General features: G+C 35.4%; 3 protein-coding genes across 4 annotated transcripts; 2 read left to right on the top strand and 1 right to left on the bottom strand.

Annotated features, from left to right (window-relative positions):
• The first annotated feature begins 1,200 nt into the window (after positions 1 to 1,200).
• On the top strand, positions 1,201 to 2,865 carry LOC113753742. Of its 2 annotated transcripts, none has more exons than XM_027297982.1 (2): positions 1,201 to 1,770; positions 1,883 to 2,865. In XM_027297982.1, exon 2 carries the CDS (start codon positions 2,062 to 2,064, stop codon positions 2,815 to 2,817), a length of 756 nt encoding a protein of 251 aa, XP_027153783.1. In that variant the 5' UTR covers positions 1,201 to 1,770; positions 1,883 to 2,061; the 3' UTR covers positions 2,818 to 2,865. The 2 variants fall into 2 exon arrangements, with proteins under 2 accessions (XP_027153783.1, XP_027153790.1); XM_027297989.1 differs by having other exon boundaries at positions 1,202 to 1,770; positions 1,888 to 2,865.
• A 2,639-nt stretch (positions 2,866 to 5,504) lies between these two features.
• Positions 5,505 to 17,031, bottom strand: LOC113764128 (endonuclease III homolog 1, chloroplastic-like). Its single transcript, XM_027308191.1, has 10 exons — positions 16,778 to 17,031; positions 16,532 to 16,659; positions 14,381 to 14,444; positions 12,013 to 12,131; positions 9,191 to 9,257; positions 8,748 to 8,839; positions 8,380 to 8,517; positions 8,078 to 8,182; positions 6,921 to 7,004; positions 5,505 to 6,087 (listed from the first exon to the last, which is right to left on the bottom strand). Exons 1-10 carry the CDS (start codon positions 16,923 to 16,925, stop codon positions 5,953 to 5,955), a joined length of 1,080 nt encoding a protein of 359 aa, XP_027163992.1. The 5' UTR covers positions 16,926 to 17,031; the 3' UTR covers positions 5,505 to 5,952.
• Positions 17,032 to 25,229: 8,198 nt separating this feature from the next.
• Positions 25,230 to 25,610, top strand: LOC113759369. The gene has a single exon (XM_027301932.1). The coding sequence runs from the start codon at positions 25,230 to 25,232 to the stop codon at positions 25,608 to 25,610; it is 381 nt and encodes a 126-aa protein (XP_027157733.1).
• Positions 25,611 to 27,364: the final 1,754 nt, after the last annotated feature.

Genomic DNA, 27,364 nt, shown 5'->3' on the forward strand with positions numbered 1-27,364 from the left:
TAAATCATCCTTACTAAAGCTAATACTTCTGCAGGTAAAGAAAAGTTGGAAGTGAAAATGCTTAACATCACTGCCCTCCTACTTTTGTCATTTTATGTCAATCTTATTATTTGCTCTTGATATTTAAAAAATTATTTTATGAAAAAAATTGGAAAAGAAAAAACCAAAATTTGTAAGATTTGGTCATTCTAATAATTATTTTTCCCATAACCACCCCTCCTCAACCTTTATTTTTCCTATGTCAACCTTATATCAAGTTATCCTCACTTTTCTGAACATTACATTTGCAAAATAAAAGGAAGATAATAAATCTAAATTTATACAAAAATTGGCTAATCTAATAATTATTTTACATTCAAATGTCTCTTTTCACCACTTTTGTAGTCTTCATATGCCAATTTTTAATTAAGTTTCCTTTGTTATTCAAGCAATTATGTAAGCAACAAAATTAATAAAAGGTAAAAGTAGAAAAAATACTATACTACCAATTATTATTGTACTTAATATTCCCTTCCAATCTTTTTTAGTTCTCCCATGCAAATATATATGTTTTAGAAATCAATATGGTAAAAAACTGAAGATAGGACAACACAAAAGGTTAAAATTGGAAAACAAATATCTCTCTCTTTTAATAATTATTTTAAGAATATTTTTATGATATAGTTTGTTAAGGGGATTAACTCTTCTTTTATTACGTGGGCCAATTTGCAACCCACATTACACAGGACAACTTGCAATTAAGCATAAAACATTAGGTAAAAAGGACAAGTTGATGGCACGCAAATAGAGAGTATAAGCGAGAAGTCTCGGGTTTGTGCTCTCCTACTTCCTATATATATATATATAATTTTTTTATAGATTAATTTTATATGCAGTGATAGTATATACATTATCACTATTAGATATATAAAAAATAATTTAAATTTAAATTTAAAATTTAAAATTTAAATATGTATCCATAGTGTATATAAAATTAACTTTCTTCTTTCACTACGTGAGCCAATTTGCAGCCAACATTGCACCGGGCAACTTGCAATTAAGCCTAAAATATTGAGAAAGTATAAAGTGAAACTTGCCTTGACGACACTTGTTCTGTACGTAAAACATAGTATTTTACGTCTTATTAAATTAACTGACTGGAAAGTTCTTATCTGAAATGGTCAAGTGAGTCGTGATGACGGCCAATTCAATGGTTTTGAATTGAAGTAGTCAGATGTAGCGAAAGGATCAACAGAAATGCAAAACGAAAAATGTGAAAAACTTTTGTTCTTTCGGTTCTTTGTTCATTCTTGACATCAGCAGTTAAAATAATATTGCCAGGCCATCGTAATAGTCACTTAGTCTACATCCTTTTCTGTTTCAACTTTTTTGAACGCTTTTCAACCAACGGGTTGTGGCTGACAATCCAATGAAACATCAAACTTTTCCAAAACGTTAGCAGGATGATCTTCACAAAGAGAAGCAGAAAAGGCTCTACAAATTCTGCTTCCTCTTCCTCTATAGCTACTAATAAGACGAAAAATTCCCATCTTTACCCTGTAGAGGATCAGAAATCTGTGGTGCAACGCAGACATGCATCATTGACCAGGTTGAAAATTCGACCTGTGGGCCCTATTATTAAGTCCAGAACAACGATTCCATCTGCTCCTTGGAAAATGTCCGACGAAGAAGATGAAGAAGAGAGTGATTTTCACGGTCAGCTTGCAAGTGAAGAGTGGCCTAGTAATCATGGTGATGAGGGGGATGATTCTTGCAGGTGGTTATCATCAGGTAATACTTCTCCTTCATGCTGTTTTGATGACAAAATCTTTGCAAATTTATTGGAGTTATCTCTTGATGACTGGCTAGTATCTGTTTTGATTTTCTGTAACAATTCATCAAGTCCAGTTTTTGGTAGAGCAACTTCTTTCTTTGATGGATCTAGCGTAACTCCATTGGAAGAAGCATCATCTATTCTAACATCATCATCTGAAGAGGAAATTTTTGACGAAGAAATCACAACTTGGTTGATGAACTCATTAGAGACAGACAAATTATCTGCCCAATCATACCAAGATAGCAATGTTTGCAATCATTTCGTATATTTTAGCAATGATGACTTCGAAGTGCCTGAAATTTGGGATTTTGATGAAGGGCTATTGGAATCCTTCCTTGATCTTGAGGATGTTGAACTTTCTCCAGATTGATTTTCCTAGTCCATCTTACAGGAGCAGCTGGAGTTCTGATACTTCCCAATCATCAGATTTTGTTTCATATGGCAAAAATTTTGCACCAGCTGAATCCACAAAATCCACAAATACTGAAATTGATGAGCCAATTTTCTGGCCATTTGCTCATAAATTCGCTTCCAATTTGAACCATTCACGGAATTTCCTTATCATGTCACCACCAAAAATCATGTCCAAGTTTTTACTTCAGAATTCTGAAACGGACATCAGGGGAAGGCGCAAGCTTTCTTTGAACTCAACACTGCAATCAACAAAGATTCTGGAAAAGAAACATGGAAAAGGAGATAATCATGTCAAGCTGATCAACAATGCCCCCAATCTTTCCACAAAATCAATTAGATCTTTCTCGAAAGATGATATTATGGAATTTAAACATGAGGAATATTTGACAGTAGAAGAAATAGTTGATCTTGATGAGCATTTGAAGTCAATGGAGGAAGACTTCGAAGTAGTTCAAGAACTTTCAATCGAAAAACTGTTAGGTCACATGAAGGGATTGAGTTTGGGTTCGACAAAGATTCTCCTTTCTTTGATGAATCATTCAAAGAAATATTGTTGTAGAAAGTTTTGTGAATTTCTACTCCTTTAGGCAACCGATAAGGGAATAAATTTAGACTGGATGTTCAAATATTCAAAATTGATTTGGTTGCCAAAATTTTTTCAAAGAGTTGCTTTTCAAAATTCAAACACCTTTTTTAGGACCTAGTTTGATAAGAAGTCACTAATTCTGAACTTTCGTCACACATGAATATCGTAGAGCTAATATTGTAAAGCTCACCATATCCATACGTCCTCGCTATCTTAAATTTTGTTTCACTTCAACCCAATTTAAAATAGTGAGAGTATGTAAATATCATATAAAGGTGGTATACAAATATCGATCTTCCCTTTCAAAAACCAAGTTCCGCGGTTGCTGTAGCAGTGTTGCTCCTTCGTGGAGCTGATGATGAAACATACAGTAAGAAGTGGCAGAAATGGTTGGGGGCCTTGGGAAAATTGCAAATTTTTTGGAAGCGAGGAAAATTTCTATTTTCGTTTAGTAAAGGTGAAGGTGTCTCTTTTTGTACTATAGTGTAGAGACTATGGGTTTAAACAAGTATCATTCTGCTGTCATTGATCGTTTGTAGCCTGATAAGCTTTTTAGTGCTCCAAAATTTCTGATATTGCCGGAAAGCTCCTTGTTTGTTTCGAAATATTATGCTACTTTTTTAGCCAATTGAATGTGCCTCCTTGGTATGTCCAACTGATTTCTTTCCATCCTTGCAAGAAGATTTTCTTAGTCTTTGTGTTATTAAGGAAAGTGCCCCGCCAATGTTTATCAAAATTTTCTTGTGTATCATGTCATAAGTAGTGTAACATCAAACATTTTGTTGTCCAATTGATCGTGCCTCTCCGGTACGTCCATCTGACTTCTTCCCACCCTTGAAAGAAAATTTTCTTAATCTTTGAGCTATTAAAAAAGAACCATGCCACTTCTTATCAAACCTTTATTGTGAATCATGTCACAAGTACTTAAGTAGTGTAATTCACAAAGGTAACTACCAAATAGAAGGAGCTTGAGAAAATTCTCAAAAAAGGGCAAGATAAAATATCGGTGGGAAGGGGTTTTGCCTTTGGAGCTTCTGTACGGTTCTTCACTTCTTCCATAATTCATCAAATATTTTGAAGTACTAAAATGAGAGTCCATGTGTGGTCAATATATGTGGGGTAAAAAAAAAGGGAAAACTGCGCAAATTGTCGATCACATATCACTGATATGAAAATTTAGTCCCTCAAAATGAAAATGATCACTTTTAATTCCTAATAAATTAAAAATAATTAGGTTTGATCTTGATCATTTTTTCGTTCAAAATTTAGTGGGAGCTAGTCATGAGCAAATCACGTGACCAGTTTTTAATTGACAAATATGGTATATTAGTGTAGCGTTGACTACTGCAAATATAAGAGACTATCAATCCCTTTCTTTCCAAAATCCTAATTTCCCCAAATTTTCCCCCTTCAATTTCTTCAAAAAAATTATAGACCAAACAAGAAGGAGGGATATGGCAGATGAATTGGCTTATTTTCAAGGCCTTAAAGACCCTGATTTATGCACAGAGATCCTCTTCGCTCATGGACCTCAAGCAAGCAATCTCCTTTTTTTTTCCTCATCTCTAATCCCTTTGATGAGCCCACCACCGTTGATGATTCTCCTTTTACCTTCATCCCAGCGACCATCTCTTTCAATTCTAACAACCACCATAGCAGCTGGAACCAATGGGGCCCTCAGCTTGGCTTGGGAAGATATGACACTTCGGTTCTCCATCATTTCCGGTAGTCTGGTGCTGCTGGACTCTAGATGTGGGCTACCTGGTTTGATACTATGGAAATGATGCTTGGTTTGACCATGAAGAAGAGTTCAACAAGAGTACTAGTGGTGCTGTTTGGTTTGACCATGGAAAATGATGATCTTGCCCGAAGATTAATGGCAGCATTGGAGACAGAAGACGTATTATTGAAGTTGAAATTTCATGTAACATTGGTCTGGGGAATCTTGCCAAGGTTACTGTTGTTTTGCTTCATTTTCGCTTATTTTTTATTTTGTAATTGAATATTGGAGAAAAATATAGTCAAACTTAAAACAATAATTTGAGATTTTAGTTGATTTCTAACTGTGTAGAACATGAATTACTTGTTCTTGTTGGAGTTTTTTTTTTTGGCAAGCAATTCATAAATTACTTGTTGGAGGATATTTTTTGTGCAAATCTGCTTTTTCTATGATGCAATTTTTTAGTATATAATGAGGTTCTAGTTTTGAGTTGGAAATTCCATTTAGTGCCTTTCTTAGATATCTAGGATTTTTGAAAAAATTATAGGAAGGGTTTATTTATAATAAAGAGGTGGATGGAATTAGATATTTGTCCCAAAACCAATTTTTTTGTTGCACAATCCATGTGTTTTTTCAAGGTATTTTTGGAAAATTTTAATATAAAAAAGTGATTAGCCAATTTTGTATAATGGTTAATTCAGATATAGGACATTTAGTCCCTTACATTTTTGGTCAACATTACACTGATATGCCATATTTACCCTTTAAAAATTAGTCACGTGACCTGCTCATGACTAGTTCCGACTAAACTTCGAACAAAAAAGTGATCAAGGACCAAAGTTATCATTTTTAATTTGTTAGAGATTATAAGTGATTATTTTCATTTTGAGGGACTAAATTTTTACATCAATGATATGTGAGGGACGATTTGTGCAGTTTTCCCTAAAAAAAAATGAAATATCGAAAGTGCAACAGAAAATCTAAAGTAAGACTTTGAAGGTCAAGTTCAAATGTAAACAGCAAACTGATTCACAAAAGAACAGTCCTAGTTTTTGTCTTCATTTACAAGTCCCCGTTCCCCTGTCAAATATCAACAAATTTAGCTCAGGGAAGAGGATTTAACTCAATCTTGAACTTTTCACTATTTGGACTATAAATGTTCGGAGATACATACAAACGTCAAAAAGGTTTTCCCAAGAAATCAAAAAGATTCAATACTTCACTACCTACTACTTCAATGACGGACCACTTGGTTTCTTCTAACCGGACAGGCAATACGTAGAGCGTATCTTCTGCACAATTGGCAAAGCAGGACCATGCTGCAGAAAGTGGAGTTCTAGCCATCTAGTGCCTTGGAAGCAAAATTATAAATCTTCACTAGAATGACAATTTTAAACTTGCCCCCTACTTTTCAAATCAATTTGAACGAGGTTTCTTGGGTGTGGACGATGGGCTTGAGATCTCTTTAAATGCAGATGGGCAGAAATTGCTGACTGTGCATGTCCCACAATGAGGTCTCAAAGGAGTACATATTGTCTGTCCGAAGCCAACCTGCATTTAGTATTTCCAGTAGATAGATGAAACAACATGGTCAAAAAAATAGAAAATAAAAAAAAAACTGCACTAAAATTCAAAAAGTAAAGACTTCGAATCCCTAAAACAATAGCGTTTAAAAAAAATAGTGTTTGAAAAAAGGTTCAAAAGCATTGGATTTTTCAATGTTGCAGCAATAGTGCAAACGATAAACAAGGAGATTCATGACAAGGAACTGAAGTGTAATCTTAATGGTGAAATCAAGTAGACAGCAACAATTGCCATACATAGTGGTTATAACTGCTTTAGTTCAGAGAAACCCTAGGACTATTAGGTTGTTTAATGAATTCCCTTGTTTCAATTTTATTATAAGCTTTATCTTACAATTTGGACACTCTTCTACAATATGAGACTTTACATCGTTGAAACAGAGAGTTACACTTTTCCTACAGATTAGGCATCTATATTATGCTAAGGTACTGCCAAAAAACCACACAGTTGAGCATGGTAAACAATATCTCAGTTATCCAACAATACAAACTTCAAGGCCAGCACATTAGGTAGGCCACTATCCATTATGGAATCAAAAGTGCCTTTTCAATGCTTAAACAGAAACAGGACATCACCACAAGGAAAATACCAATGAAGGCGAAGCATAATTAAGATAGATAACTATCAATTACATGCATATATGAAACATGATGTTTGAGACAAGGAAATTTCGCTCAAAGCAGGAAAGAAACTGCGTCATTATTCTCTAGTAATTCTGCATTTTAGAATTAAGGGATGACCTCAATCCATTTTTGCCTAATATGTATTCCATTTATATGAAAGGAGGGGGTTCAACATACCAGAAGTGGATTAATTGCAACCCATTCTTCTTTTGGAAGCCACAGTTGCAAGGACTCCCTTGTCTCCTCAGGCGAAGAAGTTTTCTGACAAGTAAAACTTATCAGTTAGTAGAAAGACTCACTTGATATGTAATTCTGTTCTTTCTTTCAGAATCTCTTATAAATAGTTCTTTACCCATTCCATAATATGAGGAGGGGATGGAAACAGGTCATTTAGTAAAGATAATCTGTTTTCTTATGCTTATTTCTAGCTCATTTTCCATTATCCAGAAGTAAAGTTATTAGTTGGCACAAGGATTTACCTGAAACTTAGTCCTGTTCCTTTTTCTGAATCTCTGATAAACAGTATTCTACCCATTTCTAGTGTCAGGAGGGAATGAAACTAGGTGAGCCATGTAAAGCGTTTCTGGGTTCTTCTGCTTAACTCTAGTTCACTTTCAGTTACATTTTTTTGTTGAACGAAATATTGCAGGGCAGAAAAGATAGGTACAGCTGCTATGAAATATTTCTATTGCCCGTGAACCAACCAATCATACAGTCTATATTGCAACTGGAACAATGTTAAAGCTACAATTTGAACAGAATGTATTCATGCTATAAGCAAGTCACTTGACTGAAATACCGAATATCTAGGTTAATTTGGATGGAAAAATATTAAGTTATCAGAAAAGATAAAAAGGTATGTGTTTGAAAGGTGAAAAAAAAAGGGATTGTCAAATCCATCCTAATGCTGGAATCCTATCTTCGCAACCAGTTAATGAAAGCTCATTAGGTGCTTTCAAAATGGCAGAAATATATAGATTTTGTAACTATTGATTTGACTATAAGACCTATGTATGTAATTTTGAACCAAAAAGAACAACAGCATTAAGGATACTAAATCTGAAGCCTATTTCATACACAGAAGTAATCCAATTCATGATTATAAATGCCGTCATACAACCAGCAAAATGCTAAAGTCTCTCTTACTGTGAACTTGCAGAATTGTATGATATCCATTGTGGGTGAAAAGCATAATTTATTAATTCAGACATAGATCTCAGTTTCTCAGCGTGTTAGTAAAATGAAGTAGATGACATAAACCAAATCCTAGAATTCCATCTATAGAGTAGAATATATCTTTTATAATGCACATGCCAAAAAGCATACTAATTTACCTGCTTTGTGCCAGGGCGTGATACCCAACCAAGACGATTACAGATTCGATGCACATGAGTATCCACACAGATACCTAGAACAATCTCCCAACCAACATTCATAACCTAAAACCAAAAGCAGATATAGATAGCTTCAGAAGTAATTAAGCTGATGAGTTAACTAAACAGATTCGATGCACATGAGTATCCACACAGACACCTAGAACAATCCCCCCACCAACATTCATAACCGAAAACCAAAAGCAGATATAGATAGCTTCAGAAGTAATTAAGCTGATGTGTTAACTAAGTTATACTCTTACCAGATGAGCCATCTTAGGACCAATCCCTGGGAGTTGAAGCAAGTCCTCCAATGTGCTTGGAATGTCCCCATCATACTTCAGTTGACAAATTTTCGCTATCTTCTTTAAGTTGGAAGCCTTTCTTGTGTAAAAACCAACCTGATAAGGAAAGAAGTTGAAATAAGTGCACATGTTAATAGATTAACAAACAAAATGTTGGGTTAAAGGAGAATAGTTTAAATTATTACATGCTTTATTTGAATCAAGTACCACTGTATCAGATCCACTTTGTCTGGCATTTGCTTTAGTCAGTGACATATGAAATAACTAACATTTCAAGTCATCAATATAAAACAGGGAACTTAAGGCCTTGCAATATACAGACATACTGGGTAAATCAAGTTCTTAATTGTAGCTTCTTCAGTGTTGTCTAAGGCATCTGGATTAAGCAGCCCATTCTGTAAGAGCCGCTGAATGGCACCTGCACAACCATCAGACAGTACAAATGAAAAACGTGAAACTGGAAGGGTACGAAAAAAATTACTTTCTAACACAATACTATAAACAATCAATGAATGCAGCCAAATATAACAGCAAGGAATTCTAACAGGCTAAGCCACACAAATAAATGCTTTATTTTCATTTTTTGTATGCAATGCTAAAAAGAATTCTTCAATGCCCCATAATTGTAACTTCACTTTTGAGATCATCACTTACAAGTTAGTCTATTTATTGGGAAATGCACATTCATTTGGTTCAATAGTCCATCCATGAATAAATACTTTTTTCCAATTTTTAAAGAGGATATACAAATGCAAACATTTAAACTTGCCATGGGTAACGTGATCTTTGGTTTGACTTGATAAGAGTGAAGATACCAAAACTGCAAATCTTCGTTCCTGGTGAAAAGAAAACAAAAAGAGAACAAAACAATATCAATAAGAACGTGATAAGTCATCTCCAGGCACCATGCAAAGATATGTCATCTGCATATATCAGTTTATGTTCAAAATTCTCTGCTTATATAAGGGAAAGCATTAGCGAACTTGTCAGCACAATGACAGATGAAAATAACTATAATCCCTTACCATAAAGTACTTGAGACCAAAATTAGTGGTTCTTGTGAAATACAGGAAAAGCTAAGGTAAATCAAAGTAAAAACAGAGAAAGACCTCTGTCTGTTGAGGGCTGATAGCTCCAATGCAACTATGTCCTCCCAGAATTTGCATCAAAGTAATTACTACAAATGCTATTCGTATTTTGATCTTTTCGAAGCCATGAGCACAACATGCTGAACAAAAAATTTAAACAAATAAAGAACTACTTTCTTCATAAATATAAGCAACTACTATGTCGAAACAATTATAAGAGATGTTAAAACATTTTAAAGATAACAACAAAAAAGACAGTTCAACCTAGATTTTGCTAACTGTGACGGTAGTCTTTTGGCTTTTCTTTGTCCTCACCCAGGTCCATCTTGGAGATCATAGTTGTGTACTTCCAGATTGTTAAAAATTACCAGCAAATTCTTGCATCCTTTTCAAAAATAATAAGTACCCATGAGAAAATTTCACATAGTTTACATTCCTCCTTTTTAAACTAATATACATATTAAACCAGACTGACAAAGCAAAAGACAGACATGTTCAGGATATATAATGTTTCGTTGCTCATCTTCTTTTGACTGAAAATGTAAACCATTTTCTTCAATCAGAACTTGCAAGCTGTTGTATAATTACATCATCAAGTATGCAGAAACACAAGTATCATCTCCACTAAGTGGGATATACTATAGCCTAATGGCTACTATTAATATTATTATAATTCACATTATTACTTGTTCTTTTATATGACAACAAGATGAAGAAGATCCACATTTTGACCAATGACAAGTCGTGAGGGGATTGGTAACTAACAAAATGGAATTTAGCTTTATGAAAGCATTAGGTTTATGTTTATCAGTTGCTTGAAACTTTAAATTGCTAGGCTCATTGAGGAGTTCATAAGATCCTTACATAGCCAAAGAAGACATTATTTCTTGTACTATATATTATTCCCCACCATCCCAAGATTCAGACTCCAAAACCCCTTTGCTTCAGGTTTTGTCCATAGACTGATTACCCAGTACACTAGATGAAGCTGCAACTGTGCCTTTTGCAAGCACAGAACTTAGCTCTACTATAACGCAAATTTAATAAAGACAAACTATAAAAATGTGTAGACAATTCACCCTCCGTATAATGTGATCCTCATTTCATTCTCAAATTACACTTGATTACATTAAATGAATTTCATTCCTGATCCTCACCAGATAATGGGAAAATTGTAATACAATTTCCCTTTCTCACATTCCTATTCAACCTTTCATACCGAAAGGAAGAAACAAAAATTTAGCCCTTACCACCAATAGCCAAAAACTGGAATCAAATGTATTTTCACTTCTTCATACCAGGAAGTGCAACATGTAACATCTAAGTATAAAACATTTTAAGATGATAATGTCAAAAGGAAAATAGAAGGGAAAGACTGCACTAGAAATTTTGCTATAATATGCCTCACAATTCCTGAGGAATAGAACCACAATGCAGGTCAAATAATCACTGCTTCCAATCGCTTTTTATGGAATTTGTATTGAATTAACTTCCATGGATTTCATACAAATGGAAAAATTAGTTAGATATCTTCCTGAGTGCTACAGAACATAAATTTGGCACTTGATCGTACTTGGACTCCAGATGGTGATAAAGCTGGTAGAACTAAGCCCAGGCCTTTCATCTAACTACTTGAGCTGGCACTTGTGAACACATTAGCTATGAAATTGGTGCCACAACAATGGCTTTTTGTATGGGCTCTGCAAGTGTGAGAAAATATATTCACTGATACATGCATAAACACATGTACTCCTTTAGGCTAGAGTAGTAAATAAATTCTTTTTCCCTCCGAGAAAGTTCAAGCAAGGTCAAAAGCTGGTTCTGGGGCAAGTGAATTTTGTCTAGTAGTCTCCCTTTCAGTTGGCAACTACAATCTCAGGCTAGGAAAATTCCAGTAATCTCTGGGTCCATATCTGAAGATGAACTAAAGGGACAAGGCAGCTTTTCAATGTCCTAGCTTCCATCAGAGAAAGAACACATAGTTTCCCAAATATAAAGTTCAATTTCTACATAAATGAATTACGAGAGAGAGAAAGGGAGAGAGAGGGAGGGACAGGGATTAGACTTTTCAAACTCTTTGTTCCCTAATCCCCCCTCCTCCCCTTCCCCAAAAAAAAAAAAAAAGAACCAATGACAGATTAATGCTCCCATGGAATCAATCATGTCACAGAAAAAAAAAAAAAACAACATAGAAAAACATTCACAAATTACAGGATATATGAAATTGAAAATTGAACCATGTGCATTTATTAGAGAGAGAATCATAGACTGAACATTCACAAGCATCAATACTCACATTCAGAATAATTATTGAACACAGTATAGATGCCCAACAAAAATACATTAGATAAACAGGGAATTCCATCAGGACTACTAATAACATGAGCAAGATATGAAAGGAGAGACTTAAACCTAAATATTAACAGTCTCCAATATCCCATTTCCAACACTCTATTCCTTAATGTAAAGGATTTATTTTCCCTATTTTTTAATAGAAAATTACCTTAGGAGGAAGAGAATTTCCAGCTTTCTCACAACCCATGGAATCAACTGGTGCATCTTCTGAAGATCTCATTCTGCGAATTCTTTCAAGAACTTTTTCCCAATTTTCAGGAGCTTGAGCTGAAATAAATAAACTGCAAAATCTCAGGCTCACTTTAAATGTTAAATCAACAAAATTAGATACAAAATATAGACAATCTGCAATCCATCTCTACTCTCCATCATATAACACAAGAAAAGAAGACTCCACTGACAAAGTATCCCTAAAGGATTAGGAAAGCTATAAAAAGCTTTCTAGGAGACGAAAAATAATCTATTCATTGATGAAAAGGGATAATACAATTGATAGATTTACTTTCTGACTATACACTAAGGCATCATCAATTTCAGGAAAGCAAACTCCACTGAAGTGTATCGTAATTCCAGTAAATAAATTAATGTCTAAAATTAATAGTAAGCAAACTAATGTCTAAAATTAGGCTGACCTCCCCACAAGTTTGTATCCTACTGACCCTAAGCTTTTATATCATGTACACAAGTCTACATTGTCAACGACAATTTTACATGAAATCCTATTATTACAATAAGCAGTATAATATAAGGTGAAAATCCATGTTCGTAATTTTGTTTCCAGTAGAAAACCTGCCAAGAGATGTCCAAATAATTTTCGGAACTACAGAGGACACATAACTAATTATGATGAATCTCATGGGAATAAATGTAATATTACCTACCATTTTATAGCTAGCCAAATCTTTTTTATGCTAAGCTGAGAAAATGCAAATAGATCGTTTTATGTTAAACAGCATCAAAGGTCTCCACAATCATCAATTAGAGAACCAATTATGTTCATGGTGAAAAAAAGAAAGAAAACAATATGCACCATGATCATGACTCAATTGATCAACTTAACCTCAAATATTGAATAAATATAGCTACTCAATAAACCTGATATTAATCTTAGACATAAATAGGGAAAATATTGAAAAGATAAACCAACTCTAGGAACATGGCATTAATTTTGAAATAACCAGGAAACTTGACTCTCTCCATCCCTCCCGCTCCCCCACTGACCACCACCCCCTCCCCCCGGCTCTTAACCAACAATAACAAAAGCTCAATGCTATCTGTGCATGTGTATTTCCATGTACGTGTGTGTATTTCCAATCTTCTGGTTCATCGCTAGAACTAAAAGCTGCTCTACATACATTACAAGCCTGTAATGCACACAACTGGGAAGGAATACATGACATGTTATAAATGATTCTGGTGTGTGAAAGCTATAAAAAAAACACATGGAAATTTAGCAATTTATGAAATATAAGAGATGTTCAATGTACAAAACTAGAGGTGTCAAAATGGGTGATTTGGGCGGGTTTGGGTTGGGTAACATGGATAATGGGTATAAGTGAGTCAACCCATTTATACCCATTTAATTAGATGAGTATAAATGGGTAAGTTAAAAAATGAATTGGGTAACCCAATTACCCATTTATAACCCATTTATTTTAACTTGTTGTAAATTCATTTAAATTTACTTTAAAAACTAAATTATCAATTTATACCATCCTTTGCACCCATCATTAGTTTTAAATATTTATTTATAATGCTCAATAAACCTAATTATCAATTTTTTTTCCATATATAATCTATGTCACAAAATTACATACTATTTAAAAATTAAACAATAAGAATACAAAAATTTGAACTAAGTACTATAAAAGTTAACATAAAAACTTAATCCAAAAATTTTAAACTTCTAGCATTTTTTCGTGTGTAAATTTAAAATTTCATTTTGGAAAATAAGAAAAGAGGCTAAAACTTATCACAAATTGGTAATGGTGAAAAATGAGCAAGTTAACAAACTAAGAGAAAATAAAATGATAAGATAAAACCAACAAATAATAATAATAATGAAACAAAAGTAGTTAACATCATGACAAAATGAAAATTTTGAAAAAAAAAAATGGGTGGGGGAAGAGAGGAGGTTTGGGTGAAAACAATTTTAAATGGGTTAATTGGGTTTGATGGGTTACCCAATAATACCCAATTAAGAAAAGGGTATTATTGGGTAACCCATTTATACCCATATGCAAAAATTTAAGATACCCATACCCATCTATTCATGGGCAGGTATGGGTAAATTTAGTTAAATGGGTTTGTTTGACAGCTATATACAAAACCATAAAGATGTCATTGTACTGTTTGTTTTGCATATGTGATAACTAAAGTCCTCAACTTATTGTAATTTGAATTTATGAAACTGCATATGCTGAAGACTTCACCAATAATAGCTATTTCCTCTTAACGTATAGAAACATCAGTTCTGTCGATAAATGCAATGTTAAAGAGCTAAAGAAAGAACTAACTTGAGTAGGAATAGCCACATTTCTTTCCATATGCAAAATCTTCAATGTCAGGTAGACTGCAAAGCTGCAACAATCCTACTAAGTTACAATTGGACTTTAACAAGATATTGCATCAATGAAGTGTAGCTAACCACTTTAGGATCCTTTAAATGCAAAAATATTCAAAACGTACAAGACAACTCAACAAGCATGATTCCACATATTTCCGTAGAAGGCAACTTTTAAATCATTTTTTAGGAAACAAGCACAAAATTCTTTTTCCTTATAGAGATGGCTGCATGTTACATAATTCACAAAATCTAAAACCATTATTTTTTCAAAACACAACCAAAACTCGCCCACAACTTTGGCTCCTTTAGAACAAAATTGCTATTTACAACACTAATAAACAAATTTACATTGTAGAAAGGTTGAGGCCTCAGGACTTAGAGGTCCTTCAAATCCCCCTGCTCCTCCACTCAGCTTCTTAATTCCCACAACTCCCCTGCTAGAAGAAAATTCTTAAAAAAATTACATTGCACAAATTACTGCAAACTAGCTGCCAAGGAAGAAACAAAAGTGTGAGGAAACAGCTATGGAGCTCTAGAGTGAAACATAAACTGAAGCATTTCATGTGGAAGTGCTTGAAGAACTGTCTACCTGTTAACAAAGTGCTTAACAGGAGGACTGGGAAAAGGGAAAAGTGCTGCTACAGATGTGGGGAAGGCGTAGAAACGTTGGAGCACATGCTCTTTGAATGTGAATATGCAAAAAGAATCTGGAAGCTAGCTCCAATAAACTGGGAAGGACTAAATGATCTCCAATTCAACTTTTGGAGATGGTGGGTGGGATTACTGCAGGCTAAGGAAAGACCTGATGGAAAAGATCATCTTGACCTGACAATTAACACCCTTTGGCAGATATGGAAAGATAGAAATAGAGTAACACATGGACAACAAGCAAGGGAAGAACTGATTTGTGTACAAAAGGCTCAACAGGAATGGTAGGAGTTCAAGGAAGCTGAGGAAGAAGGAAGACGAGAATGCATTGCTGAAACAACTCAACATCATCCGAGCAGGAACTGGAATCCTCCTGAGCAAGGGATCATCAAAATCAATGCTGATGCTGCTATTTGTTTTCAAATGAACAGAACAGGAAAAGGAATAGTGGCTAGAGACTGCAGAGGAGACCTATTGAAGGCCTGGGCACTACAGGAACAAAAAAACGGAGAACCCCTCATTGTAGAAGCTTTAGCAATACGTAGTGCATTGCTGATGGGAAAGGAAGCAGGCTGGAGTAAAATTGAAGTCCAATCTAACTGCAAAGGCCTAATAGAGAGAATCCGATCAGGCAAAGACAGCAATATTGAGATGACACTGGAAGATATACAGGAATTGAGAGAGCTGTTTGACCAATGCAATTTCTCTTTTGTTCATAGATCAGGAAATGAAGTTTGTCATAGGCTAGCAAAATTTGCATCTAAGGTAGTTAATGATGTAAAGTGGGACACTAGTTTCCCAATGTGGATCAAAGATCTTGCACAGAAAGACTATAGGACAGTTGTTCCTTTTTGTAACTAACACTCATATTATCAAGTTAATGATATAATACAATTAAATGCCGTTTTGACAAAATAAAATTACTGCAAATAAGTCAGCAATTTTGAGATTCTTACTGTAAAGGGCACCTACACTGATTTGTGTAACACATGTACAGCTCAATATACACAAAGAAATTTATATTTCACACTGAAATCAGTGCAGTGGCAATTAATATAACCATATTTTGAATGCTGTGTATCACTTAGGCGATGGAGCTCTGCAATTTTCACAAATCCTCTCACATGCAATCAACTTGGGGATTCAGGGATTCTTATTCCATTTCAAAAGAGTAATGAACAACCATCAACTTAATTTTCACTACAAAACAAGAGAATTGCTTTTCATTATTACATTTCTTATTGATGTCCAGACAAGCCGCTATCACAGCCAAAAAAAAAAAACATTCAAAGAATCCTATACGACTATAACTATGAAATGCTGTAAGATACACAACAATGAGCTGTGAATATTAAAGAATAGAATAAAAATTTCTTATATATATGAAAATGTTAAAAAATACAAAGACAGTAATTGAAAAAAAAATCAAAAAAAAAATAAAAGTCAGTCTTACCTGCTGCTGCCGAGGTTCTTCAGCCTTAACCTCCTCCTTTGGACTAATTTCTAGACTCTTTTTTGCTCTCTTTTTCCTAACAAAGACTCGAATATTTGCAGCAGAACCTCCATTGCAGCTTTCATCACCTGACAGTCATGAATATAAAAGATGCATCGGACAGCACAAACAAATTTTTTTAAAAAAATAGCCAAAAAAGAAATACAAAGAGAAAACAAGAACTAAACGAAAATGGGTCATAGTGACCTGGGTTTTTCTTATGGTTTGAAGTTGGAATCTGGATTTTGGATGAAAATCGGGTTTGGGACATCTTTCGGATTGTTCTGTTGCTGAAGGAGACGATTCGCGCCGTAACGGAAAGCAATATTGCGTTTCGGAGAAGAGGGACTGACATTTAGTAGGATAAAATCTAACAATTATTTACTTGTTTATGTTTCATTAATTTGTCTGGGGTTTAACTGGCATCCTCTACAGCTGGTTTGGGAGTTTAGGATAGAAAAGAAAAAAAGAGAGAGTTTAAGTTACAAGAGAAAAGAAAAGAGGAAGGAAGAGATTTTAATTTTGATGATATTGTTCCGAAGTTTAGAAAAGAAATGAAATAATATTGGATACATATGAATAATATTTTGTTTAATAGATATTTAGTAGAGCTGGCAATTTGTCCCAAGTCCCAATGGGCTACCCATGCCCAAAGGAACTTTGGGCGGGATGGGTATTATAATTTGGTATTGGGTTTAAGTTGGACACATCCCAACTATACCCATTAATGAATGGGAAAGGATGGGAAATACTTGGGTACCCATTGGGCTCAAATGGCAAGGGCTCCGTTTGGATTAGCTGTTTTTGGTAGGTGTTTTTGAAATATTTTATTGTAGCAGTGTATATGAAAAATTTTTACTATAAAATTTTTTTGAAATATTTGATATATTAATATGGATGGGATGTTTCTTGAGTTATTGTATATTACTGTAACATTGTATTTGAAAAACTTATTTTTTGAAAAAAAAGTCAATCCAAACGGAATCTTAGATTCAAAAATTATCTTTAACAATTTTTATAGTCATACCAGCGAATATAATCTAGTAGTCTTCCTAGTCATTATCCACAAGAATTTCCAGCATTTCAGTTAGTTTAGACCTGTCATCCTTGGACAATGATAAGGATAAATATTCAACATCCTAAGGACCTTGGCCATCTTGATATATGTTGGAATATGGCTGTATATCTATCTTTTCCTTTATTTGTTAATCCAATTTTTGGTGGGAATCTTGAGTATAAAGCACTTGCATGTTTATTTAATAAAACTAAAAGAAATTTAATAAATCAAAAATATTAAAATTATATAAAAATAAAAAATGAATTAAAGGAAAAAAAATATGTAGAAAATGGATTTGGGTATTGGGCGGGATCAATCTAAACCCATCCCAAAATGATCCCGCCCAAGTTAGTCCCAAAACACATATGGGTAAGGTTGGGCCCAAACCCATATGACTCGGTTCCATCTCAAACCCAAGCAAATCCCGCCCATCCCGCCCATTTTGCCACCTCTAATATTTAGGAATAAAAGTGGCATTTTAATAAATTTTATAAAGCTTGTTACAACTTTCTTTCATTTTTCGTCCAAGTTATCTTCTCTCACTTTATTTTTCTTTTCCCACCAAATCTAAGCTCCCAAACATTAGTAGCAATTCAGCCAATAGTTGTATTTAGAGGTTATTTTAATGGACTAGAACAAATATTTAGAAGATGTTTTAGGTATTTCACACCATTTTAAGGATCAGATTAAACTTTCGTTTCTTTTCTCGCCAAATCTAAGCTTGCAAGCGTTCATAGCAACTTTGCCAATACTTGTATTTAAAGGATATTTTAATGGACTAGAACAGATCCATTACCTCAGGAGATTTCTCCATCTCCTCTGCATGGGGGATGATGCAGCAAAGACACAATGTGTCCATGATTGACTCCTTGACTTGGAGCTCTCTCGTGCCGGTAAAGGTGCCGTTCTTTATTTGGAGGGCGAAAAGAGGTTTCATGTCCACTGATTGTGAATTACAACGGAAAGGAGTATTGTTGCCTTCAAAATGCGTAGTGTGAGGACTCTGAAATTCTTACTATTTTAAAAGGTAAATAATAATAATGAAATATTTATATTATGTGATTTTATCAAATTTTTTGTATTCTCATCTATTAAAATGTCATTTTACAACTTAGTTGAAATCTTTTTATTATTAATGACCCAGTTATCGTTTGGCCAGCATTAAGTGTGAAACTTTGGAGTGGTGACGTGGAAATTAGTCTTAAGATGAAGTCTACAGCATGTAAAGATTTAAAAAAAAAAAAGATAGGATAATGTTGGTTGAGGGAAATCAAGTTAAAGATAAAATGTCGCAAGAGAATGTGACAAATAAGCGATTAGGTGAGGTGGTAGGATAAAATGTCGCACGAGAACTCGACAATAAGCGAGTAGGTGAGATGGTTCACCTACTACACTTTAAAGGAAGAAACTAGACTTGAGAATTCATTTTCTCTCTTCCTCCTTGAGCCATTCGAAAATAGAGAGAGAGAGAGACTTGAGAGCTCTCCATTCCCTCCTCCATTTTGCTCTTGAAAATCACTTGAAAAACCATAAACCAGCACTTTTTTTTTCTTCTTCTTCTTCTCTTCTTTTTGTTGAGCCGAGAGAGAGAGAGAGAGAGAGAGCAACCAAGAGAGAAGGTGTGACGCCCCACATCTCCCTAAGGCGGACCAAAGGGTATCCGCGGACGCCTGCCCAACTCTCGCCAGGACTCAAGCAATTCCATTCAATTTAAATCCGAACTAAACATTTCGAAGGGAGCAACATGAACACAAACAATGCGGAAGCATTCGAACTTACCAAGTCAATTAACATGTAAACAGTACATCGGGTAAACATAATACGACTTAAATTCAAAATACACGTCAGGGCCCAAACTTTTCAAATTTACAATTTCCAAAAGTACAACCCAAACCAGGGCCTAGTCAAAATATAGCAGGAGTCTTAACAAAAGTACAACGAATGGTTTCTCCATACTTCTCCAAGTTTCGGTCCTGTTAAGGAAAACAAAACTACAGGGTGAGCTAAACGCTCGTGAGGCCAAGAACACACATGCAAGCACTTTGTTCAAATAGCAATCCCAAATTTAATAAATAAAACCATGTCCCTTCAATAATCAATCATTCGAACAGGAAAAGTAATCAGAAACAATTCAAGGATATAGTAGCTCTCAGGAGCTAAGTTCCACTCGCTCTGCCGATGTCATTCGTATACCTTCCCGCGTTGACCCTCCTATCAACCGGGTCGGTATTTCCATTTCCGTAGATCACCACTTACTTCCCTCCGTCCACCGTACACCTCAAGGGCCCACAAGTCATGTATAAGGCGATACTCCACGAGTATGCCAAGCAAGACCTCTCATTAGGTCGAGCTCATATTTATCTCATGGCTCGCCTAAGTCCCCGACCAAGCCCATTGCTGGCTCGAGTCTAAGGTCGGCCTATGAGTTTGGGCGTCCCCCATTCATTTGAAAGTCGAGGAGGTTCACTCCAACGACATATGTAATCATAACATAACATTGCATTTCATTCATTCATTCAATACATTTCAGTCATTCATTTGAAATTAGAACGAGTGCGGTAAAGTACGCACCCGCCCTTATTTTTAAAACTTCCAACAATTACCACAAATAAGCAAGTATCACAGATTCACACACTTGACACTCACCGAGCAATTCAATAAGAATTATTTTCTGGGAGTTCAAGTGTCCACAGTAAGATCCTCTTGAATGCCTTCTTGCGCGCCTGGCAATTAATAGCGGATAATCACACAAATAACCCACTTGTCAAGGAAGATTGTACACTAGTACAATCTAAGGAATATTTCACGAAATGAACCTCAATTACTCGTAAATCGAGGTTCAACTTGCCTTTTATTATGTACAATATTATTTGAGTTTTTATCATGAAAAGCGAGGGCAAAACGTTTGAATAATACTAAGAGAATTAAGAGTTTTGGAAAAACTCCTTTGCCTTGAAAATTGAGAAATTTCAGTTTTATCCTAAATCTTTGAAAATTCGTATCTCTCTCGATATAAGTCCAAAACTGGAAAACTTTATACCGTTGGAAACCTTTTGGAAAGTGTTAAAAGTTCTTAGAAGACACCTTTCCATGAATCTAAGTGGAAAGTACTCAAAAATGAGCTTGAAGATACAGACTCGGCGTACAAGGCAGAATTAAGTTGGATTTCGGCCAACTTTGAAAATTCGGCACGATTCACACATTGCAAACCGGCCTCTGAAATTTGTAACTCAATTAGAGTTGCAATTGAGGTTTATAGAAAAACAAGCGGATCAAGAATCGGAGTTTCGAGTACCGAGATACGGTAGCTCAAAGTTGAAGAAGATTCAAGACTGAAGAAGAATTTCCAGTTTTGAACCTCCAACACTAGAAATTTAATTCGGTATCGAAACGAACTTGAATTGATGCCAAAATTGGCAGTATTTTACTCCTATATGCAAGGTACTTCTCTATCAAATTTCAGGGAAAAGTACCCTCGGGAAGGTAGTTAACTAATCATCCAAAGTTCCGGAAAATTTCTAAGGCAATCTGCCTTTTGACTTTCATTTCCAAATTTCAAATCGTTTAACCAAGAAAGCTATCCAACCATGGTTCATTGGTGAAATAAAGGTCTAAGATACATCCATGATACTTTTGGTAATGGTTTAGCATCAAAATTTCAATTAATAAGATCACTCCCAAGTTTTTGTCCCACATCAGTCCAAATACTACGTTTTTCCAAAACAGGGCAGTCCTCTTGTTTTGGTCACAACTCAATCAATTTAACTCGGAATGAGGCATTGTTTATGGCGTTAGAAAATACATTCATAGGAATAAAAGTTTACAGAAGAAAACGTTCTGAAATTTGGCAAGCAACCAGCTCAAAATTGAGCCTCAAGTTGCTGCCTCTACAAACCATTCCAGCAAATCCGAGAGACAGGACAGCTATCTTAAAACATTTGGTTCGGCACACACACAAAGAACCAGAACTTGAATTTTATCTCAAATTAAAGCCAGGAATGTCTAGTTTCAAACGCCACCGATGGCACTTGATTTCGACACCCGAGGACAGAGTTATGGCCAAAATGCTACAGCTGGACAGGGTTACCCGAAAATAACTTTCCAGCTTGCCTAGTCCACGAATAAATTCATTTGCCCATCCAAACGTTAATGTTTTCCAACGAACATTTTAACACATATAATATAGCATATAACCATCAGGTTCATGCCAATAAATCACCAAAAATTGGCCTTATCATGGCCGAACAAAACAGGGGCAGTTTCAGAAATTTCTTGTCAAGACCTCTACTTTGAGTTTCCAAAAATAATACTCCATAAATCCATCATTATAACCATTAAACTACCATTAAATCCAACATTAATCCTCTAATCAGCAACAACAACCCAAGTGTGGGAATACAAAGAGCCCACTTTCACATTTTACAACCATATCAAGCCACCCATACACATGCAATAGCTTAAAGATGCATTTCTACCATCATAATCCAAGTTTAAGGTGTAGGATGAAGTTATACCTCGTTAGTGCCTTAACCCAGAAATTTTCGACCCTCAAGAGCTCCAAGAAACCGTGAAAGGCAGCCCTTTAGTTAGCTAAATTCAATCTCCAAGTAGTTTGCTAGATGATCTTCAAGTTTGGTGAAGATTGGTTGAGGTTTTGGGTTGATTTGATGAAGGATTTTGTGAAGCAAGAGAGTGAGAGAGAGAGAGAGGTTGGCCGGCTGCTTGGTGAGAGAAGATGGAGTGAAGTTTGATCAAGATTAGCTTCCAAGAGAAGATTAAATGAGTGGTGCACATTCACTCCAAAGTCAACTCTTATTAGGGCTCGTTTGGCACGCTTTAGGTTCGATTTCTCGCGCGTTTGGTTCACTAGTGCACTGAACCTCCAATGCATTTATATTCATGTAAGTATTATTCACTCTTAATTGTCCCGAAATAAGGGTCTAAAGTCCCTCAAATAAAGTCGCGCGTGTGAAAACGCGTACCTTCAGTTTTAACGCTATAACGCGAAACTTCCAATAAATTCTTATAACGATTGCACTACTAACTATCACTTGAGTATTTATTCATAAGATTACCTATTTTAGGACCATAGTACAAGTCTCCAATATTCCAAGCTTATTGTGCTACTACGCGGATAAAATCTCCAAGTACTATTCACTATTTTTATTAATCGTACTCCAGGAAATTAATTTTTAGAACGAGTCACTTTAAAAATATAACGAAATTATATTACCATGTATTTAAGTCTAATAAGACTAGAAAATATTCCTTGGGATAAAATTCAATTAAATAATTTATTAAGCCATGAATTAGGCATAAAATAATAGTTTTTACGAGTCCTCACAGAAGGGACACCATCCATCTTGCTTCTTGTAGATTTGTTGAAGAAATCACCAAGCAACTTAGAAGATCTTTGACCTTTCTAGAGGAAACTTGAAGGGGTGAAACTTGGAAGGAAAATTTGAGATTGAATCACACTAGATCTAGTTAGATCTTGAGGTAAGAACCGAAAACCACCCTTAATCTTTAATTTCTAGTCATGAAAATGTTAGATTCACTTGATTTAAGTAAGATTTATGGTAGATCTAGTAAATTTCTTGAATATATACCACTAGATGTTCTAGTGGTTAAAATACTAGCATAGCTCTTGATTTGTTGATTGGATTTACTTGGAAATTTTTCATTGATAACCAAGGGCTATTGATTGATGAATCCCTTAGGATTTGAGTGAGTTTTTGTTGGCTAAATGGTTGTTTTATTGGCGAAATTCTTGAGAAATTTTTGGATAAGCTAGCCGAATAAAGAGGGTTAATTTTCAACCTTCATTTTCGACATTTTTGTGTTCTTTTTGACTAAATTTCACTCAAGTGACTTGGTATTATGTTAAACTATGATTATATGTTGAATTGGAGTTGAAATCTAGGGATTTTAACGGTTAAAAGTCATTTTATTTCACTATTTTTGGCTAAAAACTATCCGGGCAGCAATGGTGAACTCGAGACTGTTTTGCCCTTGATTTCGTGTTTTCATGCGTCTAATTTTTTTTTTTGGAAAACTATTCTAGATACATATTATTTTTATAATTCGAGCTTCGTGTCGAGTTCAACTGAATTTAGTTTAGTTTCGCGAATTGTTGAGGTATAACTTATTATCTTTCTTTACGTGTTTATAGGAGTGATTGAAGACTATGATACCGATCCTAACTTGGATTCGAAGTTTTGATATATTGGTGAGTTTCCATGCATGTTATTCGTCTTGAATTTGCAAATGTGACATAGATGTGAATTTGATGTTGTGATTGAGATGAATAATGTTTTGAATTGTTGAAGTGTTGTGATATCGCCTGGGTTGTTATCCCATCAACGATCAGTGATTGAGTGTGCATGTTCATTCTTGGGAATTCCTGAATCCTATAGGTAAGTTTATTGATTCGAGCTAGTCATGAGACTTGGTCGAGAAGATTTGACGAGCCATAGGAGAGTATTTTACATTCACTAGACTTGGCGTTTAGACTTGTCCCTTTTGAAGTGAAAACTATGGTATGCTCGACCAATACCCATTTTAAGTGTTTTGGATTTCGGGCCCGGTAAGGGGAGTCGTTGGAAGGAGAATGAAGTAAGTGGAGTTCTACATCGTGATAAAACTTGAAAGTCAATGGAGTGTCAACTACGTGAAATAAGATCAAAATTCGTGGAAATTGGCTCCTGAGAGTCAACCGCATCCTACCCCCTTAATATTGTTAATCGCTTTATTTCCTCGTTTTGAATTGTGAACTTGAAGTGTAATTTGAACTGCTCTATGTGACTGTATGTCTTTTGGAACTCGCTGGGCTTTAGCTCATTTCTTCAAATTTGTTTTCCTTAACAGGAATTGAGAACCCGAGTGAAGCCGCTGTCAATTAGGGTGTAACCCTGTTTCTTTTGTATCTTGTTTTGGGTTGTTAAATTTTGAATTCGATATTTTGGAAGCTTGTAAGATGAACTTTGATTGTATCTTAAATACGTTGGATTGTATTTTTATTAGCCGGGTTGTAAGTTGAACTTAGTTATGTTATAAGTTGTGGAATTGTTATTTAAATTCTTTGGAAGTATTTTATTCGATCGTATAAATGAGTCCTGGCGCGAGCTGGATTGGCAACCCACCGGGGAAGGTAGGGCTGTCACACGTAGGATGTGGGGTGAGCTAGGAATCAATGGATCATCTTCTCGTTCAATGTCCAATTGCTACGCACGCATGTTTGGGTGTGCAATTGAGAGAGAGCTTTTGCAATTGTCGACGTTATTTGTATGGGTTTCGTTTATCCCCAAAGGAGTGAGAGAACATATTAGAATGGTAGTTCCGTCTCTTATATGCTGGTATATTTGGAGATCAAGAAACGAGACTAAATTTCAGGGCGTCAGCGTGAATGTGCAGTCCATTATCTTCCAAATTGATGCCCATCAAGATTTAATGGTGACTATGAGGTTATTTACGAAAAAACATTTTAGGGGAGACCAGGATTGCGCTTGGGCTCGATTTGGGGGCAGAAGGACATCTAGGATTCAACATGTTTTGTTGGCCTAGGAGGCTTCGCCGGTAAGATAATATAAATTGAATTCATATATGAGTGTGAGCAGTAGACAAGCTTTTGGTGGGGGTCTAGTGCGAGATGATGAAGGGAAAATGATCTTTGCGTACTATAAGGAATTTGGGGAGTGTGATGTGCTTATGGTAGAGGGTCTCTCGCTTCTGCATGGGTTGCGGCTTTGTCTTCAAAGGGAGGTTCATCTGTTGAGGGTAGAGGTGGATTCAGCTACTCTAGTAGAACCGGTCACGACCAATGCACTTGCAAAGTCGCCATTGCGTAATGTGGTGCGGGAGGTAAGGTGGATCCTTGGTCAGTTATCTGGCCAGCTACGACATGTATATCGGGAAAGGAATGCAGCATCTGATGCTTTGGCTTCTTTGCAGTTAGGGCAAGACAACTTCTGGATAGAGTTTTGACAATTGCCACATCTCGTTAGGTCAATTATTAGTTTAGATTGTCAGACATTTCCCTATATGCGTTGGATTCATGTAAGGGAGTAAGTACTCCTTATTTCTTTTCATCTCTAGCTTAGTGTTCTGTCACTAGAGTTCTTTGAAAGTTTTACTTTTATGATAATAAAATAGAAGGGGTGGCCCTCTCCTCCCTATTGGGGTATTTTAAAAAAAAATGGACTAGAACAGATATTTAGAGGATATTTTAGGCATTTTAGACCATTTTAATGGCCCCTATTAAATCTAAATATTGGATGGTTCAAATTAAGCCACAAATGGCTTTAAAAGGACAACACCTTTTGTGCGGAAAAAAGGAAACTGAAAATTAGGGAAATGACCAAATGTTGTTCCATCAAGTGTCGCGCCCTATTTTTTATAAGAAAAATAAATTGTTTAAAAGTGAATTTTTTGATTTGAAAAATGATTTTTGATCTACAAAGAAAGTGGGTCTAAATGGGACTTGAAAATGCGACGATTTGACCCAAAATATAGTTTAAAAAGGGTTTTGAAATAAAAATCGGAGTCGCCACTTGGTATAGAGTCAAGGTGTACCAAGTCATCAAAAAATGAATTTTTTCCAAGGAAAAGGCAGAAAGAAACCCCTTTTAAACGACTCCTAGTCTACGTAAACCAACGAAAAAGGTTCGGGAGTCACATTTGACGAAGGGGAAGGCAAGGATGAAATCCAAGGCACCCCTTCGACCTAGCCAAGGCTAGTTGCGTGATTTAGTCAAAGACTTTCTTGTTTTAACCAAAGAATTTATCACATTTGGATGTACTATATGAATGCAAACTCTAGACCTAGGGGGGTATCGGGGGGCAAATTTTCTCTTCAAAACTTGAATGGTGCCAATCACATTAATTGTGATGCCCAATAATGACTCTTTGGCGAGGTCACGAATAATACAAAAATATGAGACTCTAGTAAAAGGAAAGAAATAAAATAATTACATAAATATACATGTCTTAAGGAATGCATCATGTCGGGTATGGGGGACTAATGTTCGTGACTCAATTTTTCCTTTAATAGAGGGAATACGAGCGTGCTAAGGCTAGAAAAGCCAAACTCGTCCATATCCCATATCCAAGGGGTTATTCTCTAATCTAATCAAGCAAATGCACTACCCTAATCCTATTTCTAGAATGAAATGCAATTCTAATGTCATGTATCATACATAGGGGTATATATATAGGGAAATTAGGGATAAGGGATATACGTATAAGGGGAATATCATACAAAATGATAAAAGGCCCTAAAAAGTGAAAATATGCATGAAATGAAGTGTTTTTATCATGCAATCATGATCTAACGCGCGAAGGGCTCCTAAGGGTCTAGCGTTGGACTAGTCCTTCACTAACGCTCTCTCACAAGCATTGGACTTGCAAGAGCTCGAGGGGACAATCATGGCTAGCATTGGACTAGCCACGATTACGTGCATTTGCATCCATCATACACATATATAAGTAATGTGCATAATTAAAGCAAGTAGATATGTGAGCACGTAATTCACATAACACATAACACATAAGCATGCATATCTAGATGCCAAACCCTAAGAAAACAATTGAACACATAGCACATACGCATGCAAACCACACAAACAATAAATAAAAGCGAATAAAGCCCTAACTATTACATTCGGGAGGAAGCCTACTACAATCTAAGAGGGAAGGAATTAAATGAAATGATATAATAACCTAAACTATTACAATTGTGG

The sequence above is a fragment of the Coffea eugenioides genome, chromosome 2, assembly GCF_003713205.1.
Source record: "Coffea eugenioides isolate CCC68of chromosome 2, Ceug_1.0, whole genome shotgun sequence".
NCBI lineage: Eukaryota > Viridiplantae > Streptophyta > Magnoliopsida > Gentianales > Rubiaceae > Coffea > Coffea eugenioides.

What these genes read in the sequence shown, in the direction of transcription:
- LOC113753742 (XM_027297982.1), top strand. Translation starts at nt 2,062, where the DNA reads ATGTTTGCAATCATTTCGTATATTTTAGCAATGATGACTTCGAAGTGC.
- LOC113759369 (XM_027301932.1), top strand. Translation starts at nt 25,230, where the DNA reads ATGAGTGTGAGCAGTAGACAAGCTTTTGGTGGGGGTCTAGTGCGAGAT.
- LOC113764128 (XM_027308191.1), bottom strand. Translation starts at nt 16,925, where the DNA reads ATGTCAGTCCCTCTTCTCCGAAACGCAATATTGCTTTCCGTTACGGCG. An exon ending in AAACCATAAGAAAAACCCAG is followed by an intron (nt 16,660 to 16,777) that starts GTCACTATGACC and finishes CATGACTGTCAG; the next exon opens with GTGATGAAAGCTGCAATGGA. An exon ending in TTAAGAACTTGATTTACCCA is followed by an intron (nt 8,518 to 8,747) that starts GTATGTCTGTAT and finishes TTTCCTTATCAG; the next exon opens with GTTGGTTTTTACACAAGAAA.